General features: G+C 35.1%; 1 protein-coding gene across 1 annotated transcript in view; it reads left to right on the plus strand.

Annotated features, from left to right (window-relative positions):
- The window catches only part of Jak2 (Janus kinase 2), a 105,559-nt gene that overhangs the window by 78,359 nt on the left and 8,001 nt on the right, over window positions 1-19,199 (plus strand). Inside the window, exons 9-19 of the mRNA XM_090329723.1 lie at window positions 2,444-2,601; window positions 3,985-4,096; window positions 4,819-5,005; window positions 5,787-5,914; window positions 6,439-6,573; window positions 8,021-8,108; window positions 8,820-8,947; window positions 9,834-9,972; window positions 12,447-12,598; window positions 12,753-12,903; window positions 13,872-14,008. Of these exons, the coding sequence (XP_090185849.1) occupies window positions 2,444-2,601; window positions 3,985-4,096; window positions 4,819-5,005; window positions 5,787-5,914; window positions 6,439-6,573; window positions 8,021-8,108; window positions 8,820-8,947; window positions 9,834-9,972; window positions 12,447-12,598; window positions 12,753-12,903; window positions 13,872-14,008 (1,515 nt within the window). The remainder of the gene's footprint in view (window positions 1-2,443; window positions 2,602-3,984; window positions 4,097-4,818; window positions 5,006-5,786; window positions 5,915-6,438; window positions 6,574-8,020; window positions 8,109-8,819; window positions 8,948-9,833; window positions 9,973-12,446; window positions 12,599-12,752; window positions 12,904-13,871; window positions 14,009-19,199) is intronic.

The following is a 19,199-nucleotide window of genomic DNA, read 5'->3' on the forward strand; positions in this document are numbered from 1 at the left end:
GCATGCACGAAGACCCGGATTCAATTCCTTGGTACCCACATACTTAGAAAAAGCCAGAAATAGTGGTGAAGCTCAAGTGGTAGAGTTCTAGCCTTGAGAAAAATCCAAGCACAGTCCTCAGGCCCTGAGCTTAAGCCCAGGACTGGCAAAAAAAAAAAAAAAAAAAGATTAGTCCTATCTTTTTTAAAAACACACCTTCAAAATCTTCCATTAAATTCCTTATTTATCTGGCTGTGTATTCTTTTTACTTTGAATGCCCTTTGACCACCTTGGCTTGGTTATATTATTTGTTCATTTATCTTAAGTATCTGTATGGCTTAGCTCTGGCCATTTAATAAATTATAACTGACTTGCAACTCACATTATTTAGAACATTTTCCTATAGTTAGATTACAATTGTGGTAAGGAGTATACACATATGATCCAGTAGCAGTAAGTTTCTTGAATTGTAAGAACCATATTTTATGTGCACTTGTGTCTCCTGCACTTTGCACGGTGCTCTTGGCTATACTTTAGCAAGAAACATTTCATGGATGTATGGAGGTATGGTTAGTAATTATCAATCCCCATGTAGATCTATAATAAGTATTTCTGGAAGAGTTTATTGATTTTTTTTTCTTTTTTCTGCCAGTCCTAGGCTTGAGCTCAGGGCCTGAGCACTGTCCTTGGACTTTCTCAAGGCTAGAGCTCTACCACTTGAGCCTCAGCACCACTTCAGGCTTTTTTCTATGTATGTGGTACCAAAGAATTGAATGAACCCAGGTCTTCCTGCAAGCACTCCACCCCCATGCTAGGTCAAACTCCTGCCCCCGAGTTTATTGATTTTTTATGTGACTAGACTTTATTAATATAAAGACTTTGCTTGTGGGAAAATGTTTGGACTTGCTGACTTAATTTGAAGTGTGTAATACAGGAGAATTAACATTGAGGTTTTTATATTGGGTAAGTATTAAGACTTTAAATTCAGTTTCATGATCTGAAAACTTAAGCTCTTAATGTTTATTGTTTAAGTTTAAAGCTTAAGGTCCTGAGTTCATATTTTAGTACTGCCAAGAAAAAAGGTCACATTATGTAAGAAGGTTTTGTGTAAGAATTTTTCTAGTAACTATTTCACAAATTTAATCCTTCCTCCTACATCTGTATTATTATAAGCGGGGCTTTATCTTTACTTTTCTCATCAAATTGACTATTTTTACATATTTAAATATAAATACAAACATGTATATATGTAAATGTATGGTAACAAAAGTACAGCACAGTTACATATTCTGCTTTATAGCATGAATATTTTAGCAATATAATGTTAGTGTGTAAAAATAAATGCCCAACATTAGATCCAAAGAGTGCAAGAGCAAGGACTCAATATTTGCATACCCAATGCTATGGACATGGTAATGGAAATATAAACATAACTATATAGACATAAAAACTTATGACTCTATAGACATAGTGTTTTTTTCATAAACTAATATATATCTATGACATACAAACCCTTAGCCTAATTTTGATTAAGTTCTAAAAACTAAGTGCCAGTGATTGTATATAGAGATTCCCTTCTTGAACACTTGTTTGTTAAACCTGTCATTTGAAATATGATGTAAAAATCAATGTTAATAAATTCTTTAATTAAAAAAAATAAATGCTCAGGCCTTTAAAGTAATAACCATTTTTTTAACCAAATCCCATTTCGAATTGATGTAACTGACATTAGCGTAATAGATTATTATAAATTACAGTAGAATTAAGTATGTGGAGTAAACTGTATCTGGGAACCGTGATAATCCCTTATTTGAGATGCTTCTAAATAATGGACATAAGAATTTGTAATTCAGATAGTGGAATTTGGAGTCATAAAAAAATGTTTGAAGAAGCTGGGTGCCAGGTGGCTCACTCCTGTAATCCTAGCTACTCAGGAGGCTGAGATCTGAGAATTGTAGTTTAAAGCCACCTGGGACACAAAAGTCTGTGAGATTCCTATCTCCAATTAACCACCAGAAAACAGGAAGTAGTGCTGTGGCTCAAGTGGTGGAGTGCTACCCTTGAGCTGAAGAGCTCAAGGACAGAACCCAAGCCCAGAGTTCAAGCCCCAGGACCACCATTTAAAAACAAAATTGGGGGCCGGGAGTTTGGCCTAGTGGTAGAGTGCTTGCATGCACGAAGACCCAGGTTCGACTCCTCGGTACCACATACATAGCAAAAAGCCAGAAGTAGTGCTATGGCTCAAGTGGTAGAGCCCTAGCCTTGAGAAAATCCAGGGACAGTGCTCAGGCCCTGAGCTCAGGCCCGGAGCTCATGCCCAGGACTGGCAAAAAAACCCAAAAAACAAAATTGAAGAATTCTAATTAATTTAGGAAAATTAATGCAGTAATGTGGAGCATAGAGAAATTCCAACATTTAGAATGTGGTTGACCTTTTAAATTACATGGTTCCTTTTTTCTTTTAGGAAATTGAACTTAGTTCATTAAAAGAAGCTTTGTCATTTGTATCATTAATTGATGGGTATTATAGATTAACTGCAGATGCACACCATTACCTCTGTAAAGAAGTAGCACCACCAGCAGTGCTGGAAAATATACAAAGCAATTGCCATGGTCCAATTTCGTGAGTAATACAGATTTTAATTATAAATTTTAGGGGCTGGGAGTTTGGTAGAGTGGTAGAGTGCTTGCCTAGCAAGCACCCACTAACAAAAGCCAGAAGTGGTTCTATGGCTCAAGTGGTAGAGCTCAAGTCTTGAAAAAGCCCATGGACAGTGCTCAGGCCCTTACTTTGGGACTGGCCAATGTGTGTGTGTGTGTGTGTGTGTGTATGTATAAATTAAAAAATAGTATTTATAGTCATATATATGTATGTACTGTGTGTATATAGATACATATACATATACATATATACATATATACATATATATGTTGCTATACCCATGAATTAAGTCAACTACATAATGAACGTAGTTTCAAAAAGTTGTGTCTGTACTGAACAGGTACTTTCCATTATTTCCTAAGCAGTACAATAGGACAGTGTTTATTTAGCATTTACATTATAAATCGATGTCATCAGTGATATAAAGATGATTTAATGTTTATGTGAGCATATGTATAGATTATATGCAAATTATACTATTTTATATAAGAGAATATCTTCAGATTTGGATTTTGGAACCAAGTCCCCATGGATGTCCCCATGGATGCCAAGGGACATCTATATAAAGATTTTATGCAACTCATATAGGTTTAGGGATTTGAAAAATTACATTTTCTAACAAATCTGTTTGCACAAATCAGATTACATAACAAAACCATTGTGTAGCTTCAAAATCACCAGCCAATTTGAAGATCCAGTTTTTTTCAGTTACTATTAGACTTTGGAATTATATTAAAACGATGCATTCAAGCAGGTATGGTGGCTCACGCCTATAATCCTAGCTACTCAGGTGGCTGAGATCTGAGGATCAAGATTCAAAGCCAGCTCTGCACAAAAGGACCTGAGACTTTTATCTCTAGTTAATCTCTAGAAAACAGTAAGTGGGGCTTGGCTCCAGGGTAGGGTCGAAGCCTTGAGCTGCAGAGCTCTGGGACAGTGCCCAGGCAAGTTCAAGCCCCCCAAATAAAATAAGGCATTCAATTTTATATTAATAACATAACAGAGATTAAGAAACATTTTCTGTATAGTATGAGAATGAGTATGGTTTAGAAAATGCTAAATTTGTAATTAGAAAATAGAAATTCAATGAGTTTTCTTTGTGATAGTTATTATAATAGAAGTTTCTAAAGTAATATATTTGTTCTTTGAATTGGTTTGAACTTACTTCAAAATAGCTTGATAAATTGATATTTTTCTCCCTTGGAAGATTATTGCTAAATATACAATAGATTGATGGATCTAAAAATCTAGAGTTTTAAATTTAACCTGAGATTTCTTATGTGTCATTTGATCATTATACAGTGGCACTTGTAGTCATTCACATTATTTCTTCTTAATCTTTAGAATGGACTTTGCCATTAGTAAATTGAAGAAAGCAGGTAATCAGACTGGGCTGTATGTACTTCGATGCAGTCCTAAGGATTTTAATAAGTATTTTCTGACTTTTGCTGTTGAGGTTAGTATGGCATGTTATTCATATATATATGCTTTAATTGTAAAACTGCAAAGAAGCCTCTCTGTTAAATGAATATCATTTTGAATCTCAACTAAGATTATGTACTATACACAAGTATCTGAAAAGATACTGTCATTTACAAGGAAATTTTATGGTTCAAATCATAGCAGCATCCAAATTTATTTAGTTTTTTAAAAATAAAGGTATTTGTTATTTACTTGGTTTTGTAAAAGCAACTATCTTGCATTTAGCACATGCAGAGAATGGTTTAATATATAAACTATTAAAAGTAGATTAAGCCATTGTATAAAATTAATCATCCTAATTTCAGAGTATCATTTACTATAATTTATGATAATTGTGTTGAGTTTTGTGTTTATATTGTATGTGCCAATCTTAATATGAATGATATATTTTATATCGTATAAACCTCTCTTCAAGAAACATATCTTTTGGAAAACAAAAATTAGGAAGCATACTAATTGCTTTCTTGTTCATGTTTTAATAAAATCTATTTGTGAGCCATTTTTGTAGGCTATGGAATTATAACTAGATGTTTCTTTTGAGAAACCAGGGGCCTTTACTGTACCCTGCTTTAGGATTTATTGTTTTAATGTTTTGATATGCTGTTGGTTATTTTTGTGGTAACCTTCTGGACAAAATACTTACTATGCTGTCCATTGTAATGTTCCCTTCTTCTCTTTATAATTAAACTTATATAGAGAGAAAACGTCATTGAATATAAACACTGTTTAATTACAAAAAATGAGAATAGAGAGTACAACCTCAGTGGGACTAAGAAAAATTTCAGTAATCTTAAAGATCTTTTGAATTGCTACCAGATGGAAACTGTTCGCTCAGACAGTATAATTTTCCAGTTTACTAAATGCTGTCCGCCCAAACCAAAAGGTAAAAAAAACCCTCTATAGTTATTTTTAAAATACTGGTCATGGGCTATGTATATAGTGTAAGATATCTTTAGTATACTGATTTTAAAGAAATACCAAAGAAACACTTAAAAAAAACTAATTTTGTCTCATTCTTTGTACAAAGAGGTTTGTACAAGGTAGGTTTAGGTTGTTTGTCTATTAGTGACTTGAAGTTGTATTTTTCTAAAATTGCATTTTAAAGATAATGGGGTAACAATGTTCAAGAAGTAATGTACCTGATGAATGTAACTGTACCCCTTTGTACCCCTTTATACACCATCCTGATAATAAAATAAATAAAAGTAATTTGTAATTTATGTGAATCTGGACAATTTTCTCATATATTTTAAACAAAAACTTTTATGTAATTTAAAAAAATTTAATGTCTATATTTTTAAATAGTTAAGTTGGAAATTTTTTGAAATCATATATTTAATTATTAAAATTCCTGGAAAAATTATACTGGTTAAATAAGTGATCCTAATTTTAAATGTGTGAAATAACTGATAAATTCAGTCAGTAAAAGGCTAATAATTTTACCTGAAAAAGATGAATAGTCAGCAGCTATTATTTATTGTATTCATATGCTACTTTGAATGGTAACTCTTTTGTACAACTTCTTAAAGATAAACTTTTAAAATAACACTTTCATTTTACTTTTCTTTGGAGTAATTTATATTTTTAATGTGTGTTTGATGGGTATACTCATACATATGCACACACACATACATGTACACATATATCTTACTGTTGTTTTTCAGATAAATCGAATCTTCTAGTCTTCAGAACCAGTGGTGTTTCTGATGTACCAAACTCACCAACATTACAAAGGCATAATAATGTGAACCAAATGGTATTTCACAAAATCAGAAATGAAGACTTGATATTTGTAAGGCATTAGATAATAATGATCATTTCCTTTCTTCTTGATTTCTTATCCTGTATCATATTTATGTGACATTTGGAACTATTTTGTTATACATTATAAAGTTTACTTGCAATTTAAACATTTTATATGTTCTGAGAAATATGCCAACTTTGTGCTAGAATAAGAAAAAACTGAGAATGAATTCTATTTTCTCCAGGTATTTTAATATGTACCTTTATAAATTCTTTTTTTTTTTTTTTTTGTCTGTCATGGGGCTTGAAATCTGAGCCTGGGCACTGTCCCTGAGCTCTTCAGCTTAAGGCTACTGCCCTACCCCTTGAGCCACAGCTCCACTTCCAGTTTTCTAGTGGTTAATTGGGGATAAGACTCTCAGGGTCTTTAATGTCCAGACTTGGGCTGGGCCCAGGCCCAAGGGTAGGAGCCTTGAGCCAAAGAAACAAACAAGCAAGCAAACAAAGTATAATTAAATTTTCTTCCCATTTTTTCATCTTTTCTCATTCTCTTTACTTTTTTTTCTTTTATAGAATGAAAGTCTTGGTCAAGGCACTTTCACAAAAATTTTTAAGGGCCTAAGAAGAGAAGTAGGAGACTATGGTCAACTACATGAGACAGAAGTTCTTTTAAAAGTTCTGGATAAAGCACATAGAAATTATTCAGAGGTATGCATGTTCTTTGGATAGTTAATGTAGTTTATACCATATAAGTATGTGTTTTCATGTGCATATAACATGCATGCAATATTTCAAAATATTGTAGTTTAAAAGTACATTTATGAGACCTTTTTGAGGATACATTCTGATATGGTTGTAGAAAATTGTAGGATTGAAAAATAATAATTATAAACTAATTATTTTTAGAATTTTATTATGAGTATTTTGTTGTTGTTTTGTTTTGTGGGTCATGGGGCTTGAACTGGCTGGGCACTATCCCTGAGCTCTTCACCTCAAGGCTACCACCCTACTTTTGAGCCAGGCCCCACTTCCAAGCATCACTTCCCATTTTTCTAGAGGTTAATGGGAGATAAGAGTCTCAGGTCCTTTGAACCTTGATCCTCAGATCTCAGCCTCCTGAGTAGCTAGAATTACAGGCGTGAGCCATGGTGCCCTGCTATTATAAGTATTACTAAATCTCAGTTATCTGCTGAAGCAACTGCTTTTTTTTGCCAGTCCTGAAACTTGGACTCAGCCTGGACACTGTCCTTGGGCTTTTCTCAAGGCTAGAGCTCTACCACTTGAACCACAGCACCACTTCCAGCTTTTTCTATGTATGTGGTACCGAAGAATCAAACCAGGTCTTTGTGCATACTAGGCAAGCACTCTACCACTTGGCCAAACTCCTGGCTGGAAAGCAGCTGTTTTTAAATGTGGCTTCCCGGGATTTTATAGTTTCATAGAGGCTCCTGTATAGTTTCATCTATTTAAAAAGAAAGAGTTTGTATAACTCTGTAATAAGGATCACTGAGTAAAATATGGATGTCTCTGCCTTTGAGAATCATCTCAAGATACAACACAAGTTTATGATCTTTATGGTGCCTTAAAAGGTTAGAGGAAGATGATAGGAAACAAGCAAGAAGACTAGTTCTAATCTAGAGCAGCAAAGTGTTAGTGATCATGATCCCCTGAATGACAATAGCCACAACTTCTAGTTAAGGATTAGTTGAGTAAGAATAATGTCAATACTGTGCTACCATTCTAATTCAGGTTTCATACTTTACCTGTGCAAAACCTATTCTTAGTTATTTAGGAAACATTATTTAGAGTTTATATTAATCTACCTTAGTCTCATCACTATATGAAATGTTGACATCTAGGTTTTACTTGGCAATTCTGTTTTAGATGTTATAATCCAAGCCGTTTTAACTTGAATTATTCTGCCACTATTGCTTTCTCTCACTACTGACTTCACATTTCACATTTTCTAAGGATTTCCAATCCAAACATCAAGGTTGAGGCACTTGCAAGTCCATATTAAGGGAACAAAGTATATTGTAACCTGCTAAGCGTAGGAGAAAGTGCATTTCTTTTGTGGCAGTATCTTTTTTATCTCTGCATATTTACAAATAGTAATGAAACAGTAATTCTTTAGTATTATTTTTCTTTTCCTTAGTCTTTCTTTGAAGCAGCAAGCATGATGAGCCAACTTTCTCATAAGCATTTGGTTTTAAATTATGGAGTATGTGTCTGTGGAGAGGAGAGTAAGTAAAATACTGGCTTTCTTATGTTTAATAGCATGTCTTTCTCAGAGATTCTACAGTTTATATAGACCATCCAGTTTCAGGGTCACAAGGATCAATATAAACCATGGTTTAATGGAAATTAGGTATTATTGAATTGAGCATTATATGATTATTTGGTTATGTCTTAAAAAAAGAACAAGTTGTGAAATTTAAAACATAGAAATCAGTTAATGTCCAAGTGCTAGAGTATTATTGTAAATAAATGTACATCCTTTTGTGTACACTGTAGTTGTGCATATTATGGGTGGTTAAATATAACATTTGAGCAGCTGGCTCTTTCCATACATGTTTCCTTGGAGACTAAAGCATATAATCGATAGACTGACTTACCAATTGAACTGACTGAGATGATTGTATACTCCTATTAGATATAGTCTCCAGGTATATTGGAGTGATTATATATTATATTATACTCTGTACAGTAAAATGTGTATTGTATATTTTACATGTAATTGTGTATTATGTATTATTTAGATTCCTGTATCATATCATGAATAAACTAAAAACTAAATGTACAGTGGTGTAAATCCACAAAGTTTTTAAAAATGAATTTTGTTTAATTTCTTTATCCATGGTATTTGCATATATTGCAAGTGTATTTATAATAGTTTCAATTATGTTTAAACAATATATATCTTAAACATTATTATTATCTATATTTTAATGCAGATATTTTAGTTCAAGAGTTTGTAAAATTTGGATCATTAGATACCTATCTGAAAAAGAATAAAAATTCTATAAATATATTATGGAAACTTGGAGTGGCTAAACAGTTGGCATGGGCTATGCATTTTCTAGTAAGTAATTATTTTGTTCTTGTCAAAACTTGCTTTTATCTTATGAGCAATGTAGAAATTATTTTGACCTAGTAATAAGAACTAAATCTCTGAAACTATGCTAAATCATTCAAAATAATCTGTTAGGTGATGAAAAGGGAGTATTTTAGAAATATGTTTATTTAAAATCTGTTTGGAAAGGAACAGCTTTGTTATCAGTCTCTTAACAATCTGTAGTTCTTATCATTTGAGGTTAGCAAATTTTTTTTTTTTTTTTTTTGCCAGTCATGGGCTTGAGTTCAGGGCCTTAGCACTGTCCTTGGACTTTCTCAAGGTTAGAGCTCTACCACTTGAGCCTCAGCACCATTTCTGGCTTTTTTCTATGTATGTGGTACCGAGGAATCGAACGCGGGTCTTCGTGCATGCTAGGCAAGCACTCTACCAGCCGAGGTTAGCAAATTTAACCAAAAATTTTTCACAAACAAGCTACGCTACTCTGGATAGCAGAAAATCCTGTATATTTGAGGGCAATTGGACATTATGTTCAGTGAGAGGGTAGACTTGACACAGAAGCAGAATACCAGAGTGACAGCCAGTTATCCTCCCTGTGGCTGCTGAACTGAAAACAGTATTTTCTAATGTCAGTGACCATCTAGAAAGACTTGCCATTTAGAATCTCAACTCTGGAAAGTAGAGTAACACTGGGTAGGTTTAACTTATTCACTTCATTACTTATAGATGATTGTCCTTTAAAGGCTAAGTCAGGAAATTTTCTGCAACTGTCTCAAAACATGCCTCTAAATTAATATTTTTATATTCTCTTCCATGTCATTAATTTGCCTTGGGGCTTTGAACATGAAATGTTCAAATATTGATATTTGAATGTATGTGCATTTAACTTTAATAGGAAGAAAAAAACCTTATTCATGGGAATGTATGTGCCAAAAATATTCTACTTATCAGAGAAGAAGACAGGAAGACAGGAAATCCTCCTTTCATCAAACTCAGTGATCCTGGCATTAGCATTACAGTTTTACCAAAAGACAGTAAGTTCTACAGGGATTTCATTTAATTTTCTTAAATTTTGCTTGGATAGTATGTTCAGTTTTCCTTGAACTTTCTATTACTCGTGCTCTTGATTAATAATGTATATCTGTCAATTGTAGCAATTTCAACTAAGTGACAAGTACATCCTGATCTCTGTCCCTCTTTCTTAGAGATATGGCATCAATGACTTGATAATTTTTTAAAAGTTTAATCCCTAGTTATATGTGAAAGATGTAATTTTATTTGGGCATTACATTTTCTCAAAGTGTACTCAGAGTGTTTGAAAAGATACAACAAAAATCTGCTAATTTTGATGTTTTAAAAGTTGGGGGGCAGGAGTTTGGCCTAGTGGTAGCGTGCTTGGCTAGCATGCACGAAGACCCGGGTTCAATTCTTCGGTACAACATACATAGAAAAAAGCCGGAGGTGGTGCTGAGGCTCAAGTGGGAAAAGACCAAGGACAGTGCTCAGGCTCTGAGCTCAAGCCCAGGACTGGCAAAAAAAAAAAAAAAAAAAAAAAAAAAAAAAATGTAGCTTAAGGGGCTGGGAGTTTGGCCTAGTGGTAGAGTGCTTGCCTAGCATGCATGAAGACCCGGTTCAATTCCTCAGTACCACATACATAGAAAAAACCTGGAAGTAGAGTGTTAGCCTTGGGGAAAAAGCCCAAGGACAGTGCTCAGACCTTGAGTTCAAGGCCCAGGACTGGCAAAATAAATAAATAAATAAATAAATAAATAAATAAATAAATAAAAGTAGCTTAAGAAAACCTTCTTACATCTGTTAATCTTGTTTAACATAAGTTAAAAGTACAATTTTTGTTAATAGTTAAGTTTTTGGAAAGCCCAACAACATTGCTATTGGTTCACTATCTGAGCTATTTTTTGACTGTTCTAAATGTAGACTCTTAAAAAATCAGTTTATGCATTGTATACAGTATTCTGAGACTATTATATTTGGCATCTTATCCAACAGTACAGACAGTAGTATAAGGAATTAACCTTTTTCAGTCTTAGACCTAGTACTTGGGGAAATTTGCTTCATTTGAATAGAAACTTAATATATTCATTCAATAAAGGAGAAAGAAATCAATGTTCTTTTTAATGCTGTTTTTTTGTGTGTGTTGATACTAGGACCTGAACTCAGCTTAGACTCTTGCTTAGCTTTTTTACTGAAGGCTGGCAGTGTATCACTTATTTGAGCCACACCCCTACTTCCCTATTGCTTTGTTTATATAGCAAAATATTTGTATTTATCATAACAGACAAAAATATATTGCAGATTATCCTTTCCTTCATTCTTACTTAAAATACCTGGAAGTCAGAGTTCTTTTTCTTCCTCTTTCTTTGATTACTTTCTTTGTAGTGCTGTAATGAACCTTAGAAACTTTATTTGGGAAATTCCATTATCTGAGTAGAATCCTGTATCAGTTCCATACCTGTAGTTCCTCAAAACAATTTAGTCATTCATCTGCCAGCATGATAAGTACTTGTGGACCCTACTCATCTTCAAGTTATAATAGCAACTGCTATAAAGTTATTAAAACTTAGTTTTATTTAGTTATTAAATTTTAGTTTTTCATCATTAGTTTTACTGTTAAAAAAAAAAAGGTTGAGGTAAAGTTTCGGGACAAATTTTTGTTGTTGTTGGTCTTCAAGCCCCATGGCTTGAACTCTGGCCTGGGCATTGACTTTGAGCTCTTCAGCTCAAAGCTCTACCACTTGAGCCACAGCACCATTTCTGGTTTTCTGATGGTTATTTAGAGATAAGAGTGTCATGGACTTTAGTGCCCAGGCTGATTTTGAACTGCTATCCTCAGATCTCAGCTGCTTGAGTAGCTAGGACTACAGGTGTGAGCCACTGGTGCCTGGCTCAGGACAGATTTTGTAAGTTGGGGGTGGGCAAAGAAGACAGGATTAATGAGTGGTAGAGAAAATGATATACCAGTTGAGACACTGTTGTGTAATAGAAGAAAGCTTGTGGAATTTATTGTACAAGATTCTAAATCTAATGCCAACACTAACAGATTGTATGGTTTTAGGCAAATTATTCAGTTTTTATGTCTTTCCATTGTCCTTATTGTTAAAACCGAGATAGCAAATTAGATAAACCAAGAGCTGGGCTGGGAGTTTGTCCTAGTAGTAGAGTGCTTTCCTAGCATGCAGATTCCTCAGTACCATGTAAATAGAAAAAAAAAAAAAGCTGGAAGTGGTGCTGTGGTTCAAGTGGTAGAGCACTAGCTTTGAGGAAAGCCCCAGGACAGTACTCAGGCACTGAGTTCAAGCCTCAGGCCTGCACACACACACACACACACAAATAAATAACCCAAGAGCTCTTAAATTTAGGTATACATAATCAGGAATAGTCCTTCTGTAATAATAATAAAAAAGATTTGATGAGTTTGAAAATTATTTGCCTATAGACTGAATAACGGTGTTGTTGAGATTATTTATCTTTTGTTCCTGTTATTTAAAAGTTCTTCAGGAGAGAATACCATGGGTACCACCGGAATGCATTGAAAATCCTAAAAATCTAAATTTGGCAACAGACAAATGGAGTTTTGGTACTACATTGTGGGAAATTTGCAGTGGAGGAGATAAGCCTCTGAGTGCTCTTGACGCTCAAAGAGTAAGTTAATAACAGACTATGAAGGTAGAATTACTTTGTGAACCTTTATATTTCTTTTACATGATTTGGTATTGCTTAGCTCATTCCATTTAAAAAAGAACGTTGATTCACAATTAAACAGCTTATTCTCAGTTTTTGGTTCTTTTAACTATAGAAGCTTCAATTCTATGAAGATAGGCACCAGCTTCCTGCACCAAAGTGGACAGAATTAGCAAATCTTATAAATAATTGTATGGATTATGAATCGGATTTCAGACCGTCTTTCAGAGCGATTATACGGGATCTTAACAGTTTATTTACTCCCGGTATGTATTGTTAGAGAGAACCTACTGATCACTTATCTTTCTATCTTTATTATATTTAATGACTACTAATTTTGCAAATTCTTTCAAGATGTTCTTGATGTGTTTTAAATTCTTAAACTGATATAAATTCTTATACTTTGTGCATATTCTGATCTCCTTTACTGGAAAGTATTATTATTCTTTTAAAAAGCCTTTTTCTCCTTCAGCAACCTAATTGTATTTAATCCTTTAAATGAGAAGAATAACCTTATGGCATGGAAGTATTAGACTCCAGACTATTTTTAGTTTTCCAGTTAATGAGAAGCATGTTTATTTGGATACAGATGTTTATTTGGCTGTATTGACTTTTTAATAACTTTTTTTTTTGGTGCGTCATGGGGCTTGACCTCATCTTGGAGGCTGTCCCTGAGCTCCTCAGCCCAAGGCTACCACCCTACCCCTTGAGCCACAGCCCACTTCCCTTTTCTGGAGGTTAATTGGAGATAAGGGTTTCAGGTCCTTTTGTGCCTGGGCTGGCTTTGAACCTTGATCCTCAGATCTCAGTCTCTTGAGTAGCTAGGATTATAGGCATGAGCCACTGTGCCTGACTTCAGTTGTTTTTCTAAATACTAGGTAGACTTGTTTATCTTACCTTCTTTTAGATAGTAAGCTGAAGCTATATATGTATTTAATAAGTACTTCAGGTGCTGTTCATTTTGACCTGACTTTATGAATCTTAAAACTACCTTTTTGGAAAGTAATCATTTATCCTTTGCAAGATTTTCCTTAAGAACCTATTAGTTTTTGAGAAATAAAGTTTCCATTCATATAATCGACTATAATATAATATAATATAAACCAGTTTTAGTTTCCCTATATCATTCAGTGTTTCTAACTAATTCTGATTATTTTACCAACTTGAATATGTATTGATTTTACCCAGAGAATGTATTTGCCAGTCTTAAGAGTGATAATCTTTATTTCTCTAGATTATGAACTATTAACAGAAAATGATATGTTACCAAACATGAGGATAGGTGCCCTAGGGTTTTCTGGTGCTTTTGAAGACAGGGACCCTACACAGTTTGAAGAGAGACACTTGAAATTTCTGCAGCAACTTGGGAAGGTAAATTTTTCAAATGAAGTATGTCTTTGGAGAATCTTTTTTAAAAAACATTTACAAACTGCAGTTTTATTTTTAAAATTTTATTATCAGGGTGATGTATAGAGGGGTTACAGTTATACTCATGAGGTAGTGAGTACATTACTTTTTTAACAGTTACCCCTTCTCATGTTTTTCTCCCACTTTACCTCCTCCTACCCCCACCCAAGTTGTAAAATTCATTTCCAACATACTGTCTTATGAATATTGCTGTTACACTGGTTCCTCCTTTGTCGTTTGTCTCAACCTCTTGTTTTTCCTCTTTCCTTCCCTGATTCAAATAAACAAATGTATATACAATACACCAGTTATCAAAGTCAGATACAGCAACAACAGAGGAAAAACCATAGGAGAGAAAAAAAAGAAAAAACTTCATATAGCACATTAAAAACAACAACCACAAGGCTAAATCTCTTGCTTCCCTCTCCTGGTATTCATTTTGCTTAGCCTCATCCTGTATTGACATACATACATAGCTTTTGAGCTATTGCGCTCCCTGCTAGGAAAATCCTAGATGCATACTGATTATTCCAAATGAGGGAAACCATGGAATCTATTTTCCTTTGGATCTGGCTTTTTTCACTTAATATGGTTTTTTCCAAGTCTTTGCAGTTCCTTACAAATGGGGCAATGTCATTCTTTGTGATGGCAGCAAAGAATTCCACTGTGTATATATTACACCTCTTCTTGATCCATTCATCTAGTAAGGGGCATCTGGGTTGGTTCTTTATATTAGATGTGGTAAATAATGCTGAACTGAAATGGTTGTGCTGATAAGTTTAGTATGTCCTTTTTTTTGGACATCTGGGTAAATACCCAGGAGCGGGATGGCTGGGTCATATGGGAGCTCTATGCTTAGTTTTTTGAGGAGCTGCCATACTGCTTTCCAGAGTGGTCGAACAAGTTTGCACTCCCACCAACAGTTTTGTAGCGATCCCTTTGGCCACATCCCCACCAGCATCTGTTGTTATTAGATTTCTTGATTATGGCCATTCTAATTGGAGTGATGTAGAATCTCAAAGGTTGTTTTGATTTTTTCTTTCCAGTCCTGGGCTTGAGCTCAGGGCCTGAGCACTGTCCTTGGACTTTGTCAAGGCTAGAGCTCTACCACTTGAGCCTTAGCACCACTTCCGGCATTTGTCTATGTATATGGAACCAAGGAATCGAACCCAAGGCTTCATGTATACTAGACAAGCACTCTACCTTTAGGCCACTCTGCTGGACCCTATTGACCTTTCTTTGCGGGGGGAGGGTCGATCATGGGGATTGAACTCTGTGCCTGGGCGCTGTCTCTGAACTCTTTAGCTCAAGGTTGGTGCTCTACTCCTTGAGCCACAGTGCCACTTCCCCCTATTGGCCATTCTTACTTGCTCTTAAGAAAAGTTTCTCTTTAAGTTTTTAGCCCACTTTTTTAAAATATATTTTTATTGTAATTAATAGAAGGGTTACATGGTATTTGCCAGATAAATGGTGCCTTAATTACCACACATTGATACCCTTTCACATATCGTGGTCCCCATTTCCCTTCCCCCTGCCCCCACCCCTCATCTTGTTTTCCCCTGTTCCCTCTCCAATTTCAGATAACCAAATACAATTATATCCGATATATCAGGTTTTAGCCCACTTTTTAATGGTATGATTGTTTCTTTATGGATTTTTTTGAGAGATTTATTTTATTTATTTATTTTATTTTTTGGTGAGTCATAGGGCTTGAACAGCCTGGGCACTGTCCCTGAGCTCTTCAGCTCAAGGCTACTGCCCTACCCTTGAGACAAGCCCCACTTCCCATTTTCTAGAGGTTAATTGGAGATAAGAGTCTCAGGTCCTTTTGTGCCCAGGCTGGCTTTAAACCTTGATCCTCAGATCTCAGCCTCCTGAGTGGCTAGGATTTACAGGCATGAGCCATCCCGCCTGGCAGAGAGATTTAATTATTTAAGCTGTAGGTATATTTTAGATATGAGGCTCTTGTCTGTTGTATGGTTAGTGAAGATTTCCCACTCTGTGGCCTTTCTTTTTCTTTTCTTTCTTTTCTTTTTTATTTTGGCCATTCCTGGGACTTGAACTTGGAGCTTGAGCACTGTCCTTGGGCTTTTTCAAGACTAGCCTTTTGTCATGTGTCTACTCTCTATTCTTTTTCCTTTTTGCCAGTCCTAGGGCTTGAACTCAGGGCCTTTTGCACTGTCCTTGGGCTTTCTCAAGGCTAGAGCTCCACCACTTCCAGCTTTTTCTATGTATGTAGTACTGAGGAATCAAACCTGGGTCTTCATGCATGCTAGGCAAGCACTCCTACCACTATGCCAAATTCCTGACACCTGGTCTTTCTTTTTATCTTGGCTAACTATATCCTTTTCCATATAGAAGCTCTGCAGCTTAATGCAGTCCCATTTGTCCAAACTTTCTTTGATTTATTGTGTTTCTGGGCCTCTATTGAGAAAGTTTCGACCTAGGCCAAGGAGCCCTAGTGTATCTTTTGTTCCTTCCTGTAACATTTTCAGGGTATCTACCTCAAGGTCTTTGATCTATTTGGAGTTGATTCTGGTGCTTGGTGACAAATAAGGATCCAGCTTTAGTTTCCTACAGGTCTTTAACCAATTCTTCCAACACCATTTGTTGAAGAGGCTGTTTTTCTCCCATCCAGTTTTTTTTTTTTTTTGGCTTCCTTATCGAAGATTACTTGGCCATACGTCTGTGGGTTGATTTCTGGGTCATCAGCTCTGTTCCATTGGTCCTTAGGCCTGTTCTTGTGCCAGACCAACCTGTTTTTGTTACCATAGCTCTGTAATAGAATTTGAAGTTTGGAGAATCTTTTTCTTTTCTTTCTTAAAATTTTTATTATAAAGTTGATGTTCAGAGATGGTTATAGTTACATAGGTCTGGTAAAGAGTACATTTCTTTTTGGACATTATCACCCCTTGTCTATCTCCCAGTTTTTCCCTCTTGTATCCACTTACAAGTTATATAGTTCCATTTTCTAGTTAGTATCATTCGCCCTTTATCCCTCCATGTCTATGTCACCCTTTACTCTCCCAAAGACAGATAAACAAGACAAAAGGAAATGAGGACAGCAACAAAGACAAAACCTCTTGTTCCCATTTCCTGGGGCTCATTTAGATAAATACTAGTTTATATGATCAGATGCACATAGGTATTACACCTTTGTGTTCTAAGAATATCCTCCTATGGTCTCACTGTGTATGAATGCCTAGAGGCTTTGGAGCACCTTTAAATGCATTGATGATAATTTTAAGGATTATCTGTAAGAAAAAAGGCTTAATTGTCAGACTTAGAGAAATTTTGTAATAAACAATTTTTGTTGCTGAAGAACATCTCAGAACCTTTCACATATAATGTGTATTGAATATCTTCAAGAGGATGATAAATGAGGCAATACTTCATAAATTACTTTGACCATGGGACTCTTGTGCCAGTACCAACCTGTTGCTACAGGAGCTTGTAGCTTATGATATATGAATCAGTGAAGCAGATAAAGGGATAGTTAAATGTTTTTGTGCCTGCCTTTAGACGTCTCAGGGGGAAAAAAACCGTCTGATTGCTTACTGTCTAGGACATTGATTGAACAAAATTCACATAGACAGTCTCCAGTAAATAGCCACAGTCATGTTAGCTTATGAGTTATAAGATCAGAAAAGACTCATTTTAGAAGGCAACTACAGTATTTAATCTTTCGCTTCTTTCCCTAAGCTTGCCTGCAGAGGTATAGGCTTTTCTAGATTATTTATTGTTATGAATTAAGATTTTTGACATAGTTTACAGGTTTCATTTAGGCCTTAAAATTAAAGTACAAGTCCCAAAGTGAGCTTTTTTGAGAGCTAAACATTGGAGATTATACTGAAATATTGGCTTAGCAATATTAATACTTTGCTTATTTATCTTTGTCTTAAAAATACTCTTGGGGGACCGGGAGCTTGTCTTAGAGGTAGAGTGCTTGCCTAACATGCACGAAGACCCAGGTTCGACTCCTTGGTACCGCATACGTAGCAAAAAGCCAGAAGCGGTGCTGTGGCTCAAGTGGTAGAGCCCTAGCCTTGAGAAAATCCAGGGACAGTGCTCAGGCCCTGAGCCCAAGCCCAGAACTGGCAAAAAAAAAATACTCTTGGGAATCTTTGAAGTAATGTAGCAGTGAGAGCAAAAAGTTTAGGTATTTGTGTGTGTTAGGTATATGCTGTTTAACAAACTACGCTTACGCTTGAAAGCAACATTTCTTCAGTTTTTTTTGAGTCAGGAATCTGGAATCATGGTTAATTCAAAGAAAAGGATATAAAACTCTTAATTTCTCATTATTTTTGAGATTATTTTGAAGTAATTTGAGATAGACATTATATTGTTTCCATTTTAAGCAGGAAAAAAAATTTATGTGCAGAGAAGTAATTGAATTTCCCAAGGACACAGCAAGACTAGTAAACTAAAATTTCACCTCTGTTCTGTTTGGCCCGAGTCTTAAGTCTTAAGTCTACCTTGTGTCTTTCCAAACTGCATAATTAGAGGCTTAATTACATTTGAAGTCTAGGTTTTAAAGAAGTAGACTTTAAGTACATAACTGGAAATAAAGTTGCTCAAGATCTATATTCCTGGAGAATTCAATAATATCAAAATACACTAATTGGGATCAATACCAAAACCCTATACTTTAAATGTTATATATCAGCTGACTGATCTTATCTTTATATATCATGTATGTATATATATATATATAGATAGATAGATAGATAGATAGATATATTCCATAGTCTAAAACACTTTTTTTTTATGCTGGTCCTGGGGCTTGAACTCAGGGCCTGGATGCTGTCTTTGATCATTTTTACTGAAAGCTGGCACTTTACTACTTGAGTTACAGTTCCATTTCCAATGTATTTTGGTAGTTAATCAGGTCTTACAGGTTTTTCTACCTGGTCTGGGCTTGAACCTCCGTCCTCAGATCTAAGCTCCCCTGAGTAGCTAGGATCATGGTGGGCACCACTGCCCCTTGTAGGCTTAAAGTGGCAGATTGTACTATTTATTAATTTGATTGAGTTGCTATAACAAAATGTCATAGAATGGTTGACTTAAAGAACAAACATTATTAGTTTTCACAGTTTTAGAGGCCCCAAAGTCATAAGATCAGAGGCCTGCAAGGGTTTGGTTTCTAGTGAAGACT

The sequence above is a fragment of the Megascapheus bottae genome, chromosome 3 (genome assembly GCF_031878675.1).
Source record: "Megascapheus bottae isolate mThoBot1 chromosome 3, mThoBot2.hap1, whole genome shotgun sequence".
Taxonomy (NCBI): Eukaryota; Metazoa; Chordata; class Mammalia; order Rodentia; family Geomyidae; genus Megascapheus; species Megascapheus bottae.